Source organism: Pipistrellus hanaki (assembly GCF_964339955.1).
Source record: "Pipistrellus hanaki genome assembly, chromosome: 8".
NCBI classification, from domain to species: Eukaryota; Metazoa; Chordata; class Mammalia; order Chiroptera; family Vespertilionidae; genus Pipistrellus; species Pipistrellus hanaki.
The window spans coordinates 9,613,459-9,637,100 of NC_140510.1; the positions used below are offsets into that span (position 1 = coordinate 9,613,459).

A 23,642-nucleotide genomic window follows, 5' to 3' on the forward strand; every position below is an offset into this window, starting at 1 on the left:
GGGTAAGAGATCCTCCTTTTTTACTACTGCATAGTATCCCATGGTATAAATGTACCATGGCTTTTTTATCCACTCATCTACTGATGGGTACTTGGACTGTTCCCAGATCTTAGCTATTATAAATTGTGCTGCTGCTATGAAAATAGGAATATGCATACATTCTTTCTGATTGGTGTTTTGGGTTCCTTAGGATATATTCCTAGAAGTGGGATCACTAGGTCAAATGGCAGTTCCATATTTAATTTTTTGAGGAAACGCTATACTGTTTTCCATAGTGACTGCACCAGTCTGCATTCCCACCAGCAGTGTACTAAGGTTCCATTTTCTCCACATCCTCACCAACACTATCATTTGTTGATGGTAGCCATTCTAACAGGAGTGAGGTGATACCTCATCATTTTAATTTGCATCTCCGATGATCAGTGACTGCGCATTTTTTCATATCTCTTGACCATCTGTATGTCCACTTTGGGATAGTGTCTATTTAGGTCCTTTGCCCATTTTCTTATTGGACTGTCTTCCTTTTGTCAAGTTGTACGAGTATCTTATATATTGGATATTAACCCTTTACCAGATTTATCATTGCCAAATATGTTCTCCCTTAGAGTGGGTTCCCTTTTCATTTTGTTGATGGTTTTCTTTTTATTTTGATGTAGTCCCAATTTATTTTCTCTTTAAGTTTCCCTTGCCCTAGGAGATATATCTGTAAAGATATTGCTATGAGAGATGTCTGAGATTTTGCTGCCTATGGTTTCTTCTAGGATTTTTGTGGTTTCATGACTTACATTTAAGTCTTTTATCCATTTTGAGTTTATTCTTGTGTATGGTGTAAGTTGGTGTCTAGTTTCATTTTTGCATGTATCTGTTCAATTCTCCCAACACCATTTATTTAAGAGACTGTCTTGACTCCATTGTATGCTCTTGCCTCCTTTGTTAAATATTGAGCGTATTGGCTTGGGTTGATTTCTAGGGTCTCTATTCTGATCCATTGATAGATATGCCTGCTCTTGTGCCAGTAACAGTGGCTTTGTAGTGTAATCTGGTATTTGGTATTTTGATCCCTTATTTGTTCTACTTTCTCAAGATTGCTGCAGCTATTTGAGGACTTTTTATGGTTCCATATAATTTTTTAAAGTATTTATTCTAGATCTGTGAAATATGCCATTGGTATTTAAATAGGGATTGTGTTGAATCTATAGATTACTTTGGGTAGTATGGACATTTTAATTATGTTAATTCTACCAATCCATGAATATAGGATATTCTTCCACTTGTTTATATCTTCCTTTCTCTCTTTTTTAATGTTCTGTAGTTTTCCAAGTCTTTTACCTCCTTGGTTAAGTTTATTCCTAAGTATTTTAATTTTTTTGTTGCATTGGTAAATGGGATTTTTTGTTTGTTTGTTTGTTTCTCTTTTTGAAAGTTCATTATTGGTATATAAAAAAAATGCCATCAATTTCTGGGTGTTAATTTTGTATCCTGCTACGTTGCCGAGTTCATTTAATATATCAAGTAGTTTTTTGTGTGAAGTCGTTAGGGTTTTCTATGTACAGTATCATGTCATCTTATATAATAAAAGGATAATATGCCAATAGACTGAATAGCAGAACTGAAAAACCAATCAAAGCGAAATATGCTGATATGCTATCGCTTCTTAACTGCTTGCTATAACGTGTACTGACCACCAGCGGGTAGTCAACTGGTCAACCAGTTGCTCTGATGTGCACAGACACCAGGGGGCAGTCAACTGGTTGACCAGTCGCTATACGTGCACTGACCAACAGGGGGCAGATGCTCTGGCTGGTAGGTTAGCTTGCTGTTGGGGTCCGGCTGATCGGGACTGAGCTAGATGGGCCGGACATGCCCGGGAGCCCTCCTACTGTCCCTCCCCGGCCCGATGGTGCACCAGTGGGGCCCTTCTGCCTGGCTTGCGCCCTCTTGTAATCCGGGATCCCTAGGGGGATATTGGAGAGCCAGTTTCAGCCTGATCCCACAGGCCACTCCCCTTGGGAGGGTGCCAGACACAGGGCTCATGGCTGGGGAGCACTGCTGCACCAGTGCAAACCTCTCCTGATCGGGTCTGATTGGGCGTGAGCCTGCAGCAGGCACAGTGAGTCTGGATGAACAAGAGCGGCAGGTAGGAGCTGCAGACGGCATTGGACTGTGGGTTTTGGCCTGATCCCTGCAGGCCATCTAGAGGGACCCTACCCATGCACAAATTCATGCACCGGGCCTCTAGTCTACAAATAAATGAGTTTTACTTCCTCCTTTCCTTAGCCATCTGTTTTAATCACTGGCAGGATGATTCTGTTACACATCCAAGTTTGAGAACTAGTAATCTAAGCAAACATTCAGCACTATAGGCAGTACCATCTTCCAAGCCTTCAGAATTTCTAGTTCCTACAGCAATTTTGTCACAATATTCGTAAGTCACTAAATTAGTTATCTGTATACAGTTCACCCACTAGACTGTAAGTCTCTGGTGAGAAGGAACTATTGTATTATGATCATAGTACTTAACACAGTATCTCCCATACTACAATAATGATCAATATGTTCAATGCCACCTATTTTTATATTCCCACCTTTCTGAAAATATTTTTAAAAATTAAATATATCCATATTTTCTTCACTCTTTTAAAAAATATAATTTGTATTGATTTTAGAGAGGGAGAGACAGAAACAGCAATGATAAGAGAGAATCATTGATCAGCTGCCTCCTGCATGCCCCCCACTGGGAATTGAGCCCACAACCTGGGTATGTGCCCTGACCAGGAATCAAACCATGACCTCCTGCTTCATGGGTCGACATTCAACCACTGAGTTACACTGGCTGGACTGTCTTAACTCTTGAAGCTGGTTTATCATCCATTTTCTCTATGTTATTTACATTATGCTACTGAATTACAAATAGGCCTATAGTAGTGACACGCACAATCAAATTGGTAGAGTTTTATAGTACAGAAAAGACAATGCTAATGCTAAGTGTTACTGAAATATGATCTCTTATTATGTGTGAAGTTTTACTAAATCGTTAAAAAGGCCAAAATTGGAATATAGCAGCAACGTTTGCAAAATAGAATTTTTTTTCCATTTTGGTATTTTAAAGCATATTTACCTGAGGTGTGACTGTGTTGTCAATCAGATTCTCAGTTAGAGATAAAAACAAGGCATCAAATTCATCTGTAGCATCCTATGGAGACAAAATATATATAGTTGATAAATGACCCACTAATCAGACTACTTTTTCTTTATCCTCTCAATTCATCATTCTGACCAAGGCCTGATTGGTTTAACCTTTAAACAAACAGGGACATTCAGGAATCAAGCTTATTAGTGTTTCCACTTTTGCTAGGAGGGGAACCTGGACTATAATCAGAATTTTAAAAAGCTAGGCATTATGTGAATTTGCAGATTAGCCATTCCTTCTGGTGAGACAAAATTTGGGTAGGGTTAAGACTGTTCTGGTTCTTTTTCATTTTTTAATCCTCACTTGAGGATATGTTTTTCATTGATGAGAGGAAGGGAAGGACGGAGAGCGAGAGCAACACCGATCAGTTGCCTCATGAACACACCCCAACAGAGGATGGAATCCACAACCTGGGTAATGTGCCCTGACCTGGAATTGAACCCACAATCCTTAGGTGCATGGGGTGATGCTCTAACAACTGAGCAGCACTGGCCAGGGCTGTTCTGGCTCTTAGTCTAGACTAGAAAGTTTAGCACAGAAGAAAGATGAGTAAAGGAGATGCCTGAATTCTAAATGCTTCTTTATCCAGAGATATGAAAACTTCACTATTTTTGGAGAGGACAGTATGAGCTTCCCCATAAATATTAATTAACACTTTTTGTTTAACTAGTATTTGATGCACTTTCTGGAAAACACAATTTCTATACTGCAGTGTGTGTGTGTGTGTGTGTGTGTGCATGCATGTGTGTATGTGGGGGGGGGAGGGGGCAGGAAGAACTTTAAAAGTACAAAAGAGCCAAAACTGGTTTGGCTCAGGATAGAGCGTTGGCCTGCGGACTGAAAGGTCCCAGGTTCGATTCCGGTCAAGGGCATGTACCTTGGTTGCAGGCACATCCCCAGTAGGGGGTGTGCAAGAGGCAGCTGATCGATGATTCTCTCTCATCGATGTTTCTAACTCTCTATCCCTCTGTCTTCCTCTCTATAAAAAAAAAAATCAATAAAAATATATTAAAAAAAATAAAAGTACAAAAGATAAAATTCCAATCTGGAAATAAGAGAAATAAGTATCTAATGTGTAGTACATAACAAAAAAAGCCCTTTATGTATACAATTCTATTTCCATCTACCTGCTTTCAGGCCAACTTTAATTACACACGTGAAAAATTATTCTCTCCTCTTAGGTCTCCCTCCTCCTAGCTCACCCATCGCACCCTCTGGCCTGGGTGAGTGCCCCAAAACAGCTTGTGCATGTCCTACCATAGGCATTAACATTCTCTCTCCCTTTCTATAATTCTGACCGAGGCCTGATTGTTGTTAACTATGTTTCAATCTATTTTAATTTCCAAAGCCTAGCATGCTGTCTAGCGTATATTATATATGTAATAAATGTTTGAACTAAATGTCCTGTTCCAAAAATCTCAGGTTCCATCAATAATTTTCAATGGTCAAAGATGTCAATATATCGTTTTAGAATTTTAATTAGCAGAAAGAAAGATCCTGGTTGTTTATTCATTTAACCCAAAAGTCTGAAAAGTTATACATCCAAATATTAACTACACTGTTTTTGGGGTAGTGGGAATACATGTGATTTCTAATTTTTTTCTTTTTTGAAATATTTGAGAAATTACTATAATAAATATGCTTATATAATAGAAGAGCAAAATGATAAATGCTATTTTTGAGAATAACTTTTCATTTAACTTGCAAATTAAAACATTCACTGGGCAATGAACTAAGTTTCAATGTTTCCTGAACTGGTAAGGGTGTGGCAAGAGGGTATAGGAATAGCAGGAGCTGTGATGAGCTAGCCACACTGCAACACAATGACAGGATGCTGTTATTTCAGAAAGTTTATTTCAATGAATAGTTAGTGCTTACTATATGCCATGTACAGTTTGAGACACTAAGGAAGCATAGCCAGCACCCAAAAAAGCAAAAATACAAAGACCACCCCAATCCGAAAATACCAATAAATAACACAGAAACTGGAGGAAACCCCTGAGAGCCTCTTGTGAGGGATTTGACAATAGGACTCTCCCCAGAGAATTCAGGCTCAGTGCTTTTCTCGAAGCTTGAGTTCTGGTGTGAATCAGAATCACCAGATGCCCATGGTTGTACTATAGGATTCAAGTATGGTCTTTGGGAAAACCTTTAAAACAGGGGTCTTCAAACTATGGCCCGCGAGCCACATGCAGCCCCCAGGGGAGTCTGATCCTGCCCGCCAGGTTTTTTGGGCAGTGAGCGCAGCCAAGGTGTTACTAGTAGTTCATATAGTCCGGCCCTCCAGCTCTCTGAGGGACCGTGATCTGGCCCCCACTTTAAAAAGTTTGAGGACCCCTGCTTTAAAAGATTAAGATATTGTTACCTTTAGAACAGAACCATTTCCTGCAGGTGTGCTGTGCACTGGAGCAAGGGAATCTTCAGAGAGGAGCACATTATTCTCACTTACTACAGCCCTGGAAAGAAAATACAAATTCACATCATGAGGTCTGTCTGAGCATGGGCAGTGTTTTCAAAGAAAAGCCTTGGGAAAGAAGTGTTACAAATCCATGTGGGAGAAGAAGAAATTCAATTTGTGAGGAGCATGACAGAAGTCCAGGTCACGCTCATATGCTTTTATGAAACCCTTTCCCACCCATCCCTTAACAGTTTCAAATCCAGGTCACACTCACTCACAGATGGATCAAAATTGTGGGCTACTTTGCTTCCCTCCTAAGTCTCACTGAAGGACAGAAAAGATTTATCTTGAGAAGAAAAGCAGATACACAAATAAATAGACTGATTTTTTTTTTAAAGCTGTTACCAAAAACATGAATGAGAAGCTCAGTGGAACAGAAATCATACAGAAAACATGAGATATGAGAGAAGAGTCAGGAACCATCAGAAGCCCCCATGTGAGGACACAGGCTGGAGAGCTCTGCTGAGAAAGAAGCAACATCTACAGTGCTCCAGGTATTGCAACAGGACCACCAGGTGAGAGGCTGCCAGAATTTGTTACCTGCGGGCCCGGCACAATGACAAGCAGGTCTACCCCAGATGAGAACAAGATTAGGAGCAGTCGTACAGATGGCTCAACACCAGGGACAAAGGGAGGTCATCCTCCACTAAGCTCACACCCCCAGCAGGAAATCCCAGCCTTCCCAGTATCACTGAAACGTGTGCAAGCGACAGGAGCAGTTCCGTCCAATCCTGCAAGGAGACTGGGAAAAACAGGAGATAGACCCTAGACTGGAAAAGTCAGATGTAATTTCTGAAGTGAAAGCTAGAATGGTTGCAGCCATAACACTGAGGCAAATAGAGGCAAAGAGATGGAAAGAAATAAGGAACAGTTGTGAGAGAGAAATAATCAGAATATTTCAACTAATGGATAGTGGATATTCAAAAAACAATGGCTTATGATTTTCTGAGTTGAAAAAAAAGACACTGATCTTCAAATTAAAAGACCACCTTGAATACTAACAATTGAAAAAAACAACAACACCTATTCTTAGGTAGACAGTAATGAAAATGCAGAACCTCAAGAATGAGCAGTAAAACCTGAAAGTTACCAGAGAGAAAAATAGCTTTGTGTTTCAGAAAGAAGAAACAGTTTCAGACAAAAGGAGTTGATATGAGAAATAGGAGTATTAAAAGAAGTAATGCTTTACAATGAATTCTCCCAACACTTCAGCAAAAGATTGGTCCTGGCCGAAACCGGTATGGCTCAATGGATAGAGCGTCGGCTTGGGGACTGAAAGGTCCCGGGTTCAATTCCGGTCAAGGGCATATGTACCTTGGTTGTGGGCATATCCCCAGTAGGGGGTATGCAAGAGGCAGCTGATAGATGACTCTCTCTCATCGATGTTTCTAACTCTCTATCTCTCTCCCTTCCTCTCTGTACAAAATCAATAAAATATAATAATAATAAAAAAGATTGGTCCTGGACAGCTTACACTGCTGCCCAACACGGAAAGAAGCACATGTGAAGCTTCTGCTCCATTCTGCTCAGCATGTGTCATGACCCAGCAATTCCACTCACAGGCATACACCCTAAAGCAGTGGTCACCAACCTTTAAGACCTCACGGACAACCAATGGTCCATGGACCACCGGTTGGCGACTGCTGACCTAAAGAATCTCTCAGCACTTGTATACGGAGGAGCACACACAATGTTAACTTGGAACAAGCATTTGCCCATTAATAAAAATGAATATGGTATGCTGGACTCATGTAATGGCAGTTAATATGAAGGGCCCATAGATAATTTTTCTTTTTATTTATTTATTTTTTTATATCAATCTTTATTGTTCATATTACAAAGGTTCCTCATTTCTTCCCCCTTCCATAGATAATTTTTAAATACAAATATGTCAAAATGAAAACCACTGAATTGTACACTTTACCTACTTTATTCTTTTTAAGCATAACTTGTGTCCCCTGAATTGTATACTTTAAATGGATGAATTGTACACTTGAAAAGGGTGAATAATAAAAGCCAGGGTTGTAACTTGTAACAACCAATCACCACCAAAGGCTGGAAGTCAGTGCAGGGTTGCCGTGGAGACTTTAACAGCCTGCCACATGCTGTGGGCTCCACTGGTCAGCTCCCCCCAGCCCATAGGAGGCTGGCGAACTGCAGTGAGCCCAGGCCCAGCCACCCCAGGATCACAGGCAAACAGGCCAGGCCGAGCAACCCTGCAATTGGGGGCAAACAGGCCAGGCCAAGCCACCCCATGATCACAGGGTAAAGAGCCCAGGCCTAACTGCCCACGATCACGGGGTGAACCGGCCAGGTCCACCCTGGCCAAGCTGCCTGCAATCCCAGGTGAAAAAGCCACTCCACTGACCACCCTACATGTGGCGCGGAGTCCAGGGCCTCTAGCCTGCAGCCTCAGGAAGTCTTCCTCTCCCCAGAATTAGGAGCACCAGCCCAGGTCTACCCAGCGGTCTGCTCCTGACTGAGGAGTGAGTTCCTGCAGGCTGGGGTCTGATCCCCACACATTAGCAGTAGGAGACGTGCCTCTGTTATTGCTGTGTGTCCGGGTTTTAATTGGACAAATGCCTGGCATCCTGGGCGCCAGCTTAGCAAAATCTTTTAGAATTCAGTCCGGGTTTCCTCAAATTCCCTCAGCCCCTACACACCTCTCTGTAAAGGCCCAGACAAGTGAGGCCCTTAAATAACAATCAGAGTCTCCAGCAACATGGGCCTCTCTCATCACAGTCATTTGGACTGGATGGCTTTTGAATATTTATCTGGACACCATGACAGAGAAACACAAGTTCAAGTCATGATCTCTGCCCTTAAAACATTCACAATCTTATTAGCGAGTGGATGATAAAAGCACAGTAATACATCAGAATGTAAGGCAATAATACAGAGAGGAACAGAGGCAATTGCTAGGATGATTTTCCAATAATTAATACAGAGAGTATGTGCTGTGAATTAAATACAAAAAAATTTGGTGGAAATAGCTGCTTCATGAGTATGGCATCCCTTCCCATTTTAAAGGAGGCCGAGTTCCACGTGAACTGTGTACTATGCTATGACATCTGCGGCACAGGACAAGGGAGGCCCTAAGTGTAATATGCTTTGATATTCGAGTCATTCTTTCTTGTTCAATATGATTTATTTTTCTATGCCTCAGTTCTGTAATAGTTAAATTACTAGAATAATACGTATTGCTATAAAATATTACTAGAAGATCAAAAGATCAGGTGACATTTATTGTTATTTTCTATAAATGAACACAATCTCTGGTATGGTAAAGTGATAGGTATTATAGAAATAAGCAGATAGGGAGACCTACAGGCTTGATTACAAGTGAGGCTTACTATCACAACCCAAATTCATTCCTTAAAAAAAAAAAAGCAGGGAGCCAACTAGAAACTGAACCAAATATAAGCTCTTGAAGGGCAAATGTAAATAGGATAAACTTTGCTATTATAAGAGTAAGAAGAAAAATTCAGATGCAAGAATGAAAACCACATTGCATCCACTCTAAGCAGCTGTTAAAAAAAAAAGAATGATATACTATGAAAATACTTAATATATATTGTAAAGACATTTGTTCAAAGAGGATTTCCTAGAGTAGGTGATATTTTGGTTAATTTTTTTTAAATGTGAAGAGGTTAGCTAGATAAGAAACAGGTGTAGGGGTCCAAATTGCAGAGGGTGCAGGAAGGGCTGAGGGACCCCCCTCCATGCATGAATTTTGTGCACTGGGCCTCTAGTTTATTATATTTGCTAAAGCTGTTACTAAAGAATTAAATTACATTTCTTCAAAGAAGAAAGATGTTAACATCTTTAGTCCTTAGATAAATGAAAACCAAAACCTCCATGAGACACCACTTCATACTCACTGATATGAGTATATTTTTTTAAATGGAGAATATTAAGCACTGGCAAAGCTATGGAGAAACTGGAACATTCATACCTTGCTGGTGGGAATGAAAAATATTGGAGCTGTTTTGGAAGACAGTTTGGCAATTCCTCAAAAAGTGAAACATTATCATGTGCTCAGCAATACCCCTCCTGGGTATGTATTAAAGAGAACTGAAAGCATGGCTATAAAAATTCTTAGAAGTGATTGTCCATAGCAGCTTTATTCATAATAGACAAAAGTGGAAACATCATAAATGTCCATCAGTTGATACATGGATAAATCAAATGTGGTATATCGATACAATGGAATATTACCCTATATAATAAAAGCCTAATACTCAATTCAATCAATTGGTGAAACAACTGGAATGACCAGTTGTTATGACATGCACTGACCACCAAGGGGGCAGACGCTCAACACAGGAGCCCCCAGCCAACAGGCCCCAGGCCAGCCAAGGTGGGTGCCAGCAGGGGTCCCCCTGATTGCTCCGCTGGTGGCCCCACAGATTGGCCCTGATTGCCGGCCAGACCTAGGCACCCTACCCATGCATGAATTTCATGCACTGGGCCTCTAGTTCAGCCATAAAAAAGGATGGAGTACTAATATGTATTATAATATGGATGATCCTTTTAAGTAAGTGAAAGAAGCCAGATACAAAAGGCCACATATTGTACACTTCCACTTACATGAATTGTCCAGAGTAGGCAATTCCCATAGAGGCAGAAAGTAGAATAGTGGTTGCCAAAGGCTGGGACAGGAGTGGAGATGGGGATGGGGAAGAATGTGGGGATCAAATGGGTATAGTGGTGCTTTCAGGGACAATGACAATATTATGGAATTAGATAGTATATACAGTGGTAATAGTTGCAAAACTTTGTTAGTCTACTAAAATGCACTGAATTGTGTATTTTGAAAGGGTCAATTTTAAATTTTATGATATGGGAACTACAACTTAATACAAAGATAAAAGAAAAATGGTCAAAATCTAAAATAGCAAAATATGAAGATGTGACAAAGCTTGATATTTGGTACACAAATACGTTTTATATAATCTCCATAGTTTTCTCTATGCCTGAAATATTTCATTTCTAAAAAGGGGATACAGTAATTTTTTTAAGTGCACAATTTAACAGAAAAGGGAAAGGTCCAGAAATAGACCCATGTTTAAACAAGAACTTAGTATATATTATTTTATTTTTTCCCTATTCATTGAATTTATTGGGGTGATACTGGTTAACAAAGTATACATGTGCATAATTCTGTAACACATCATCTGTATGCTGTATTGTGTGTTCAACACCCCAAGTCAAGTCTCCCTCCATCACCATTTATCCCCCCATATACCCTTCTTGACCTCCCTTCACTCCCTCTTTCTCCTACCCCTGGCAATCAACACATTGTTTTCCCTGTCCATGAGTGGTGTTTTTGTTTGTTTGTTTGTTTTTTTTACTATTTTGCTCAATCCCACCACACACACACACACACACACACACAGTTGTCAGCCTGTTCTCTATCCATAAGTCTGTCACTATTTTGCTTGCTATTTTATTTTGTTCATTAGATTCCACATATGAGTGAAATCATATGATACTTGTCTTTCTCTGTCTGGATTATTTCACTTAGCATAATGCTCTCCAGGTCCATCCATGATTTTACAAATAGTAAGATTTCCTTCCTTTTTATGGCTGAGTAGAATTCTATTTATAACATACACAGCTTTTTTGTCCACTCATCTACTGATGGACCCTTGGGCTGCTTCTAAATCTTAACTATTATAAATAACACTGCAATGAACATAGGGTTATATATATTCTTTTGAATTAGTGTTATGAGTTTCTTTGGATAAATTTCCAGAAGTGGAATAGTGGGTCATAAGGCAGTTCCATTTTTAATTTTTTGAGAAAACTTCACACTACTTTCCACAGTGGCTGCACCAATCTGCATTCCCACCAACAGTGCACAAGGGGTCCCGTTTCTCCACATCCTTACTAACACTTGTTTTTGGTTGATTTATTGACGATAGCAATTCTGACAGGTGTGAGGTAATATCTCATCATGGTTTTAATTTGGATTTCTCTGATGATTAGTGATGTTGAGCATCTTTTCATGTGCCTGTTGGCCATCTGTATGTCTTCTTGGAGAAGTGGCTATTTAGGTCCTTTGCCCATTATTTAATGAGATTGTTTTTCTAGTGTTGTGTTCTATATGTTCTGTAATATGCGTTCTCATTAAATAGGCTGTCTTTTCATTTTGTTGATGGCTTCCTTTGCCGTGCAAAAACTTCTTAGTTTGATGTAGTTCTGTTTGTTTATTTTTTCATTTGTTGCCCTTTGCCAAGGAGTTATATTTAAAAAAATATTGCTATGAGAAATATCTGAGATTTTACTGCCTATGGTTTCTTCTAGGATTTTTGTGGTTTCAAGTCTAACATTTTAATCTTTAGTCCATTTTGAGTTTATTGTTGTGTATGATATAAGAAGGTGGTCTAATTTAATTTTTTGCACTTATCTAATTTTTCTAACACCATTAAAAATATATTTTTTATTGATTTTAAAGAGGAAGGAAGAGGGAGAAAGAGATAGAAACAAGAAACATCAATGATGAGAGAGAACCATGCTGCCTCTTGCATGCCCCACACTGGGGGGATGTGCCCTTGACCAGAATTGAACCTGGGATCCTTTAGTCCATAGGCCGAAGCTCTATCCACTGAGCCAAACTAACTAGGACCCAACACCATTTATTGAATAGAACATCTTTACCCCTCTGTATGTTTTTGCCTCCTTTGTAAAATATGGACTATAAAAATGTGGGTTAATTTCTGAGCTCTCTATTCTGTTCCATTGGTCTGTATGTCTATATTTTATGCCAGTATCAAGCTATTTTGATTACTATGGCCTTGTAGTATAGTTTGACATTAGATAATATGAATCCTCCAACTTTGTTCTTTTTCAACATTGCTGTGGTTATTTGGGGTCTTTTGTGGTTCCATACAAATTTTTGGAATATTTGTTCTAGTTCTGTACAAGACATCATTGTTATCTGGATAGGAAATGCATTGAATATATATGCTGTTTTGGATAGTATGAACATTTTAATGATGTTAATTTTTCCTCTCCATGAGCATAGTATTTGTATACTCTTCAATTTCTTTCTTCAGTTTCTTATAATTTTCTGAGTACAGGCAGGTCTTTTACATCCTTGATTGAATTTATTCCTAGGTATTTTATTCTTTTTGAAGGAATTATGAATGAGCTTGTTTTCTTAGTTTCCCTTTGTGATAGTTCATAATCAATGTATAAAAATGGAACTGATTTCTAGATATTTATTTTGTATTCTGCTATTTTACTGAATTATGTGCAGTTATAGTATTTTTTTTTATTCTCTGTATACAGTATCATGTCATCTGCAAATTAATGACAATATTCTTTCTTCCTTTCAAATTTAGATGCTTTTTATTTCTTTTTATTGTCTGATTGCTATGGCTAGCACGTCCAGTACTATACTGAATAAAACTGGTGAAAGTGGACATTCCTGTCTTGTTCCTGATCTTAACTAAGGTAAACACTTTAGTTTTTGCCCAATGAGCAAAACTTAGTATATTATATTTTAAAGGATGCATTTCAAATCCTGGCAGGAAAAAAAATATTGAAAATATCAACAACCACTTAGAGAAAAGTAAATCTGGAAGTAAAGTGGTGTATATATTCTATGCTCTTCCCAGCTTTTAAAGTTCAATGAAACTGGGCCATTATCTTCCTCTTAGAAAAAAAAAAAAGTTAATGAGGTTATTCTAAAAGGCTCCAATAATTATAGTATTAAAAATTTCAACTGATTTATTAGAATTAACTTAAAGGTTAAGTTGAAATTTCAGTTTTACCCCAATCACCAATTAATATGTTTGTTGAATACTAATTATAAAGTCCTATATGCAAAGCCTGCTATAGTCTTAAGTGCTATGTTAATTACAGTATCTGGAATCAAATATATCTAATCAAGAAATGCTCCACTAAGTTTTGAATAATGAGAAAAAAGCAGCATTCATTCATTCAACAATGTTTAGCACCAACTAAGTACAGAACATTGAATACACAGTGATGAAAGAAACAAATTGGCATAGAGCAAGGAAAAAGCCCAGAGACAAATAAATGGCATAATACCCATTTAAAAAGAGAGAGGCACAAAGGACTGCAAAAGAAAAGCAAAGAAAATGAGAACCTAAAGTAAGAAAGTTTATAAGAATGAGGCCATTGGGATGACAGGAAAGTTTACTACCATACCCAAGAGAAATAATACACATTCCACCCAGACACCTAATAAGATTAAAAATACCTGTAGAGGTTGTTTTTGCTTTGTAACTTCAATCAATTTAAAAAGAATGAGAACATAGAGAGATTAATTAGGACTATCTTCAAATAATCTCAAACTAGGTACTAAGCAGCTATGTAAAGGACGGAAGAGTGAATTCAAGTTGTCTTTCAAATAGGTACCCTGAAATCATGTGGTGATAGATTGGAAATGAAGAAAAAAGGCTACACAGAAAAGTTAAGAGGAAAAGAACATCATTGAATTCAGTGTAATCATGTGGTGATAGATTGGAGAATAGGGAAAAAGGCCCCCCAAAAAAGTGAAGAGGAAAAAAAATCACTTAATTCATTTTATCCAGAACTGTACCTGTTTGTGGCAGCATCCTGAACATTGGCATTTTTATGACTCAATAGGCTATCTTCTCTTGTAACCTGAGAAAAAGAAATAATACACATTGCCCTAGCCAGTTTGGCTTAGTGGATAGAGCGTCAGCCGGCAGACCAAAGAGTTCTGGGTTTGATTCCAGTCAAGGGCATGTACTTCGGTTGCAGGCTCCTTCCTGGCCAGGTCCTGGTTGGGACACATGCAGGAGGCAACCAATCCATGTGTTTCTCTCACATCGGTCTCTCAATGTCTTTCTCTTTCTCCACTCTCTCTAAAAGATCATTGGAAAAATATCCTCAAGAGAGGATTAACAAAAACAAAACAAACAAAAAGATTATAAATATGAAATCTTTGTAGAGGATAGTAAAGTAACAAGAAACTTAAATTTCTTTCCTGTAAAAACAGAAATATCAGTTTGCTTCAGTTCCTAAAGAGGTAATCATACTTATCTATGGAAATATCAGTAATGCACCAAGTGCAATCTTATCCCATATCCAAATTAATAATCCACGCTTCTACTTGGATATATTAGTATACAAAGCCACATGCTTTACTAGATAACTTTCAATTGTTTTAAGACACAATGGTGTATTAGTGTATAGATACAGTTTCCCAAAAGATTCCATGTCAGAATTTTTTTAATTTATATGATAAAACAGATGCTAAGGTATATATTTGGCTTTTTATTTTTTCCTGAATGCAAGAATTATTTAATAAGAGAATTCTAAATATATTTTTCTGAAGAAATCAGTGTTTTTCCTTAACTTTATTGAGGTCTCATTTATATATAGTAAAATGCAAACATTTTAAATGTACAGTTTGATTAATTTTAAAATATATATATATACAGGTGCATAACCAACTCTACAATGAATATATGTAACATCTGCACCACCTCCAAAATGATCCCTGAGTCTTCCAACACAATCCCAGCAAAATCCTTACTATAGCAAACACGACTTGAACTTTCTATAGTTCATATAAATGAAGTCATTATGTTTAAATTTTGTGTCTGCCTCTTTAGAATAGCATGTTTTTGAGATTCACCCTTGATAGTCCACTTATCACTAATTAATTCTTTATGTGCTGACTAGCATTCCACTGTATGGATATACCATAATGTATCTGTTGCCTTGATAATGAACATTTGGGTTGCTTCTAGTTGTTAGCTATCATAATAAAGCTCCTAGGAACTTTCCTGTACCAATGTTTATTTGAACTGACATATTCATTCCTCTTGAGTAAACACCTGAGTGGAACTGCTAAATTTTATGTGAGTGTACATTTAATACATCACCAAACTCTTTTCTAAAGAGCTTATTAAGCATTTTTTACTCATACCAGCAGTGTGCACTGCAGGAGCCCTACCACTGACAACATGGGAAAGGTCAGTTTTTAATTTTAGTTGCTATTTTAGTGAATGTATCTTCTGCCACAAAGTATTATGCTAGGTATAGATTTTCTCATAGATGCCCTTTACCAGGCTGAAGCAGTTTCATTCTATTCCTAGTTTGCAGTGAGTTTTTTTTTCCCTTTTTTTTAAATTAAATTATTATCTGTGTACATATTTTAACATTGCCCCCCCTCCCATACATACCCTCCCTCCCCAGAGTTTTGTGTCCATTGGTTGTACTTATATGCATGTATACAAGTCCTTCGGTTGATCTCTTATCTCCCCCAGATCTCCCTACCCTCCCCGCTGTAATTTGATAGTCTGCTTGTTGCTTTACTGTCTCTATATCTATCCTTTGGTTCATCAGTTTATAATGTTCTTTATTATCCATAAATGAGTGAGGTCATGTGGTATTTCTCTTTCATTGACTGGCTTATTTCACTCAGCATGATGTTCTCCAATTCTAACCAGGTTGCTGCAAATGATGAGAATTCCTTCTTTTTTATGGCAGCATAGTATTCCATTGTGTAGATATACCATAGTTTTTTGATCCAATCATCTGCTGATGGGCACCTAGACTGATTCCAAATCCTAGCTATTGTAGATTATGCTATGAACATAGGGGTGCATATCTTGCTGTGAGTTTTTATCATGAAGGGGGTTGCATTCTGTGAAATGATTTTTCCATAGGACTTGAGAAAATTTTATTTTTTAACATGGTAAACTATACTGGTATTTAAATAACCAACTTTCTTCCTGAGATAAACCCTATGTGGTCAGGATATATCATCCCTTTACATAAATTGTGAGTATGATTTATTTATATTTTGTTAAGGATTTTTGAGTCCATGTTCAAGAGAGTTAGTCTATTGTTTCTTTTTTTGTCACATGTTTTTCTGATGTTGGTATTGGGATAATAATAGTCTCATAAAATGAGTTGGAAAGTGTTCCCTCCTCTCTATTTTCTCAAAGCCTTTGTGTAGAATTGTCATTAGTTCTTCCATAAATGTTCAGTAGATTTCAACAATGAACTTATCTGTTCCTGGATTTTTCTTCATTGTAAGGTTTTAAATTATAAAATAAAATCTCTTTAATTAAGGGCTAGTCAAGTTATTTCTCTCTTCTGCAATTCAAAAATATCCAAAAATATAACTGAAATGTCAAGCAATGACAACTATTACCACTGCTACTACATGTAGTTCCAACACGTATTAAACGCACATTATGTGCCAGGCACTATTCTGTGTCCTTTACATTTACTATCATTTCATCCTTGTAACTTACCTTAAGGTAGGTAGGACCACGAACTTTTTTTCAAATACAATTAAACTGAGATTTAGAGACATTAACTAGCTTGCCAAATCACAAAGCTAGTAGGTGGTAGATTAGAAATAGGATTCAAATTCAAGTTGTCTGATTTATTTTTTATATAAAAATATTATGTTTTATGTTTATAATAGGGGAGAGGATAGATAAAAGCACGAACAATATTCTTCAAGTCCTCCCAGTTCTTTTCAAGGCTGTGCCTGGGTACAGAATGGGTAAAATGTATCTTCTTAACAGTAGGATGTTTTGAAATCCTTGTTGACAACATGATGTAGCGAGACAGACTTTTGTCCTGGTTTACTATGGAGGACAAGTCTGACAGGAAGGGAGGGCCAATAGAAAACTATCATTATGAGCATGGATGCCAAAAATGTTATGGGGGTGGTCTCAACCCATTGTATCACTCACGATGTCACAGTGGACTCTTTCACCTTGTAACTTTCGTTCTTGTTGCTTAGAACTTCACAATTTTGCCAAATTGGGGGTAGATGGGTGGCAGATTGATTAAAAAATCCTAACATCATAGACTTAAAAAGTGACAGGAACCTATGAATCTCCAGATTTTCTGGCTATAACAAGAGGCTAAGATGAAGGACTCACTTTTATAGGATTTTTGCCTTTTAAAAAAACTTATTAAACCCTAGAGCGTCTACTCTTACTTTGTATGAGTGACTATCTCTCTCTCTCTTTTTTTTTTTTTAATAAATCTTTATTGTTAAGATTATTACAGGTGTTCCTCTTTCCCCCCTTCCCCCATAGCTCCCCTCCACCTGATCCCCAACTCTACCCCATGCCCTTACCCCCCGCCCCTGTCTTCATCCATAGGTGTAAGATTCTTGTCCAATCTCTTCCTTCACCCCCTGAGAATTGTTAGTCCAATCCCTTTCTATGTCCCTGATTCTATTATATTCACTAGTCCATTTTGTTCTTCAGATTTTTTATTCACTTGATTTTTAGGTTCGCTTGTTCATAGGTATGTATTTTATGTCTTTTTATTGTTCATAGTTTTTACCTTTACTTTTTTTCTTCTTCTTCCTTTCCTTAAAGAATACCCTTCAGCATTTCATGTAATTTTGGTTTGGTGTTGATGAACTCCTTTAACTTTTTCTTGTCTGTGAAGCTCTTTATCTGACCTTCAATTCTGAATGATAGCTTTGCTGGGTAGAGTAATCTTGGTTGTAGGTTCTTGTTGTTCATCATTTTGAATATTTCTTGCCACTCCATTCTGGCCTGCATAATTTCTGTTGAGAAATCAGCTGACAGTTGTATGGGTACTCCCTTGTAGGTAACTAGCTGTTTTTCTCTTGCTGCTTGTAAGATTCTCTGTCTTTTGCCCTTGGCATTTTAATTATGATGTTTCTTGGTGTGTCCCTCCTTGGATTCCTCTTGTTTGGGGTTCTGTATGCTTCCTGAACTTGTAAGTCTATTTCTTTTACCAGGTAGGGAAAGTTTTCTATCATTATTTCTTCCATTAAGCCTTCAATATCCTGCTCGCTCTCCTTGGCACCCCAAAAATCCGGATGTTGGTACGCTTTAAGCTGTCCCGGAGGCTCCTTACACTATCCTCATACTTTTGGATTCTTTTTTCTTCCTGCCTCTCTGGTTGGGTGATTTTTTCTTCCTTATATTCCAGATCTTTGGTTTGATTCTTGGGGTACGTTGATCTATAGTTGAGTTTCTGTATATTCTTTATTTCAGAGGTTGTATGCTTAATTTCTGACTGGTCCTTTTCCATTTTTTTGGTATTCTCTTTAAGGTCCTTGAAGGTCTCACCAAGCTTCTTGGAGGTCTCATCAAGTTTCTCAAAGGTTTTTAGAAGATTCTTGAGTAATCTTATAAATGTGATTCTGAACTCTGTGTTGTCCAGTAGTTTACTTTCCTTCATCTTTCCCATTCGTGACATGTTTCTGTGTCTCCTCATTTTGGCTGATGGAGTGGCTTTGTGTGGTAGGTGACCTATAGGGTCCAGTAGCTCAGCTTCCCCAATCACCTGAGGTGGTCGCATTTGGTATATCCCTTTGTGGGCTGAGTGCAAAGTCTCGGTGTAATTAAGCCTTGATTGCTGTTGGTACACTGGGAGGAATTGATCTCAAGCCAATTGTCTGTGAGGACCCGCTCTGTCTATAAAGGAAGAACTGCTGCGCTGGAGACACACTTTGTTTCAGTGGGGCTTTGGTGCTCACTGAGTCCGTCTCCCGAATATGTCACTTATGGGTGTGAGGGGTTGAAACTGACCACTAGGAACACTGGCTTCTGGATCACCAATGGGGTACAGTTCATTTGCTTGGGACTTGTCAGTTTTGTTGCGGGAGCTTTGTTACTGGAGCTGCAGTTTATTTCCTTAAGCTGCCACAATACCAGCCATTTATATGCAAAAGCAGCTGTGTGATGCCTGGGCGGGTCTGTAGAATCTGTGGGTGGGGCCTCAGGGCAGGGCCTCAGGGTGGGGCGGGGTCTCAGGACAGGGCGGGTTCTCAGGACGTCACTAGGTTGGGGCGTGGCTAACAGCAATGGCTGTCCCAGCCCCCTACATTTCCAAGTCCCCACTTCCTTGCGATCCATCGCAGTAAATGATTACTGCGCGCACCTCTACAAGAGTCACCCTCACTTCGGACCGATGGCCAACAGACCAGCTTCTCCTTGTAGGTGTCTGGGTCCCCCACGTGACCCCAGAAACTTGATTTCAGAGTGATAGGGAGCTTGTTTCCTTCCGGGTTGAAAAGAAAAGCCGTGTGCCCAGTCGCCCGCCACCAGCCCAATTCGCGTGCCTCCGTACCTAGGCTTCTCAGCTTTTCAGCGCTTGCGCTCCTTTCTCTTTCATCCAACCTTCCTGTGGTTTTGGATGATAGATGTCCTTTATATTAGTTTTAATTTTTAAATTGTTGTAGGAGCGGCAGACCAGTTGCTCACCTACGGCGCCATCTTGGTTTCTCTGTTTGTCCGTGACTATCTCTCTTAACCTAGCTTGTATTTAGAATTAGGAAGGCATTTTGCTCTCTCGAGTATGTTTCTTGGTGTATTCCATATTTCGAATCACTAGCTAGGTCACCCTTGCTTTTGTTCATGTATTTTATTCGCTTTTCAGAGTTTCTAGACTAAGTTTCATGTTATTTTCACTTCACCAGGACTATCTATTAAAGGAGCTTACCTTTTGCACTGCTTCTACTTGAGCTTTCAAAATGTTACTCTTCAAGTCAGGAGGAACTCGCCTAGCATTCAATCCTGGGCTCTCAATGGCATTATTAAGACATTTCTCAGTCAGCTTCACCACTTCCTCCTAAATATTAAAAACATATTATAAGAAAATCTGATAGTTACATGGAAATAGAAAAGGGGCTGATGAAAGTTCATATTTAGACCACCAGGAAGTTATGTGTCTTAAACAGTCATAGCCTATTCCAGGAATAGTCAACTCCTACATATAATTTCAAACTAAGGCTTGATTATTACAAACATGAAATATGAACTGATTGGGACCACAAAAAACCATCTAGACCAATTCCTGTCTTTAAGAAATTGAATAACCAACTATACTACCTGGGACAAATGCCTGAGCTAACCACACACAAAGAATATGTGTCATTTGCTGTCCCCCCTTACTCACAGCAGATATGCTCCAAAATCCCCATTGAATCCTAAAAGCACAGATAGTACCAAACTATGTTTTCCTACATATATGTCTGCAATGAGGCACAGAAAGAGTATAAATAATGACGGCTAATAAGATGGAACAATTATAATAAAAATTATGTGAATGTGGTTTCTGTCTCAATCTTATTGTACTGTACTCACCTTTTCACTAAAGGAAATTTCTATGGCTTCTCTTTGTTATATCTGAATTGCCAGCATCACTACTCTTGCACTTGGGACCATTATTAAATAAACTAGAGGCCCTATGCACGAAACTCATGCACAGGGTGTGGGGGGGTGTCCCTCAGCCAAGCCTGCCCCCTCTCACAGACTGGGAGCCCGCAGGGGATCACATCTAAGCCTCAGTCTGGCCTCCCTCTGGGGGAGGTGACTGGGCCTATCAGGGGAAGGCACCAGCCCCGTCACCCTGCTGCTGCTGCCACTGTCCCAGCCACCAAGGTGTTTTCCTCAACACGAACTCCAGTCCTTCACCATGAAAAAATGACAACTTTCTTTAGGCATTTTTAAGATGTGTCTTTCATAGGATATGACCTTTCTTTTATATCCTCACCTGAGGATATGTTTCCATTGATTTTTAGAGAGCTTTGAAGAGAGAGGAAAGAGAGAAAAATATCAATGTGAGAGGCACACTTCAACTAGTTGCCTCCTGCATGAGCTCTGACCTGGGCCCTGGCCAGGGAGGAGCATGCAACCTAGGTACATGCTCTTGATCACAACTGAACCTGGACCCTGCGGTTGGCAGGCCAAGGCTCTATCCACTGAGCCAAACTGGCTAGGGCAGGATATGACATTCCTTAGCCCCTCCAGCAGCGGACCTTGTTTTTTCCTCCAGGAGTGAGGTGGAAAACCCTAGATCACCTTCTTAGATTCTTATTACCCAAGTTACTAAGAACACTGTGAGTGGCAGCTTACAGGAGCTTAGCCAATGAGCCTTCAGAAAAGGTGTTTCCTCTGCAGCTCATGCACAGAGGACCCCCTGCATTGTGTCCCCAGGGCTTCTGTCCACATGGCTGGGGGTGTGCCCCGAGCCACATGGAGGCAGACACCTGGGACACATCCCCAGTTCAGCGGCCCCACATTCTGTCCGCTGGGCTTCTGTTCACTGGGCTTCTGTATGCTGGGCTGGGGGCATGCCCCAGGCCACACTGTAGGGGCTGCCGGGGGCACACCCCCAGCCCAGCGGCCCCGCGTTCTATCAGCTGGGCTTCTATCCGCTGGGCTGGGGGCGTGTCCTAAGCAGCCACGGCTTGGAGCACGCCTCCAGCCCAGCAGACCCACATTTTGTCTGCAGCCTGGGCATGGGATGCTAGCATCATCACCAGGGCGATGCCGCCAGCATCCCACCCTGGTGCTATGGGCACCACCATCTTAGTTGTAGAGTGACGGTTAATTTGCATATTACCCTTTTATTAGATAGGATAACTCACAAGCATTGTGAGACCATGACAGCTGACCTGATTGCCTGGGTGGGACAGAATTACAGTTTATCAGACTTCCCAGAATGGCACACAATTTAAAACTTATAAACTGTTTATTTCTGGAATTCCCCATTTAACATTTTGGACAATAGCTGACCACAAGTAACTGGAACCCTAGAAAGTGAAATCATAGATATGGGAGGACTACTGTATTTAATTTCAACTGGGTTTTCAGTTAGGCGAATCCCTGTAATTCTGTAGCTGTCACCAGGCAGATAATTAATTATGTTTGGATTATTTTACATAGCCACAAAAAGGTCACTTTCAGCCATAGACTTATGAAAATGATAGAATAAAACACGAATCCATTCAATAAAGATCAAAATTAAAACAATATAAATAAACTTTTATGAAAGGAAGTGGGAGGAAGCAAATTAATTAGTTTAAATTATCTACACTACAACTGATATTTTACTTAACTTAAAATGAATGACAACCAATAACAACAACAACAATTATTATTATTATTATTATGGTTGCTATTTAACACTGGTCTAAATAACAAATGCACCTTAAATATTTTCTTAGTCACAGATACAGCTTTTGTTCTATTAAACAGGCATGGATGGGGTTATATACTGCACCACTACTCCAGGTTTAAAAAGCTTTAATTAATGTGATTATTTAATTTGATGTTTCTTAATATGGTCTTCACATATCTGCCTCTGGGTGCAATTCCAGTACATAAAAACCTGAGCATCGCTACTTTGGCCTACACCATATTCATGTGTGTAACCTCTTCGTGTTTAGAATGGTTCCTATTAATTGAAATAAGTCCTTATTGTCCTTTTCTGACCACAGCTACTTCATGGCTTATGATCCAACAACCCCGCTTCTGAGGATATACCCAAAGGAAACAAAATCACTATCTTAGATATACTTCCATGTTCACTGCGTCAGTATGCACAATAGCTAAGATATGGAACCAACCTATGGGGACATTAAAGAATGAGTGGATAAAGAAAATGTGGTGTAGCCGAGACCGGTTTGGCTCAATGGATAAAGCGTCGGCTTGGGGACTGAAGGGACCCGGGTTCGATTCTGGTCAAGGGCATGTACCTTGGTTGCGGGCATATCCCCAGTAGGGGGTGTGCAAGAGGCAGCTGATCGATGACTCTCTCTCATCGATGTTTCTAACTCTCTATCTCTCTCCCTTCCTCTCTATACAAAATCAATAAAATATATTAAAAAAAAAAAAAAAGAAAAGAAAATGTCGTGTTTGTGTGACTGTGTGTACACACACAGAATATTATTCAGTCTTTAAAAAGAAGGAGATCCTGCCATTTGCAACAAATGGAAAATGCTGGCAGGCATTATGCTAACTGAAATAAGTCAGACAGAGAATGACAAATACCCCGTGATATTATTTATATGTAAAATCTAAAAAAAAAAAAAAAAAATTCAACTCATAGAAACAGAACAGAATGGTTGCTACCAGAAACTGAGGGTGAGGGGGATAGGGAAAGGGTGGTAAAAGGTACAACCTTTCAGTGATAACATGGATAAGTTCTGAGGATCTAATGTACAGCATGGTGACTATAGATCATTATATT

At 39.2% G+C, this 23,642-nt stretch overlaps 1 protein-coding gene across 5 annotated transcripts in view; it reads right to left on the reverse strand.

Moving 5' to 3' along the window:
- Positions 1–23,642, reverse strand: part of EPB41L5 (erythrocyte membrane protein band 4.1 like 5) — a 161,644-nt gene that overhangs the window by 18,871 nt on the left and 119,131 nt on the right. For all 5 annotated transcript variants that reach the window (XM_084892222.1, XM_084892221.1, XM_084892219.1 and 2 more), the window contains 4 exons: positions 20,109–20,237; positions 14,224–14,288; positions 5,556–5,646; positions 3,119–3,193 (listed from right to left, as the gene is read on the reverse strand). In XM_084892222.1, coding sequence (XP_084748348.1) covers positions 3,119–3,193; positions 5,556–5,646; positions 14,224–14,288; positions 20,109–20,237 — 360 coding nt within the window. Of the gene's footprint in view, positions 1–3,118; positions 3,194–5,555; positions 5,647–14,223; positions 14,289–20,108; positions 20,238–23,642 lie in introns of those variants that run through there.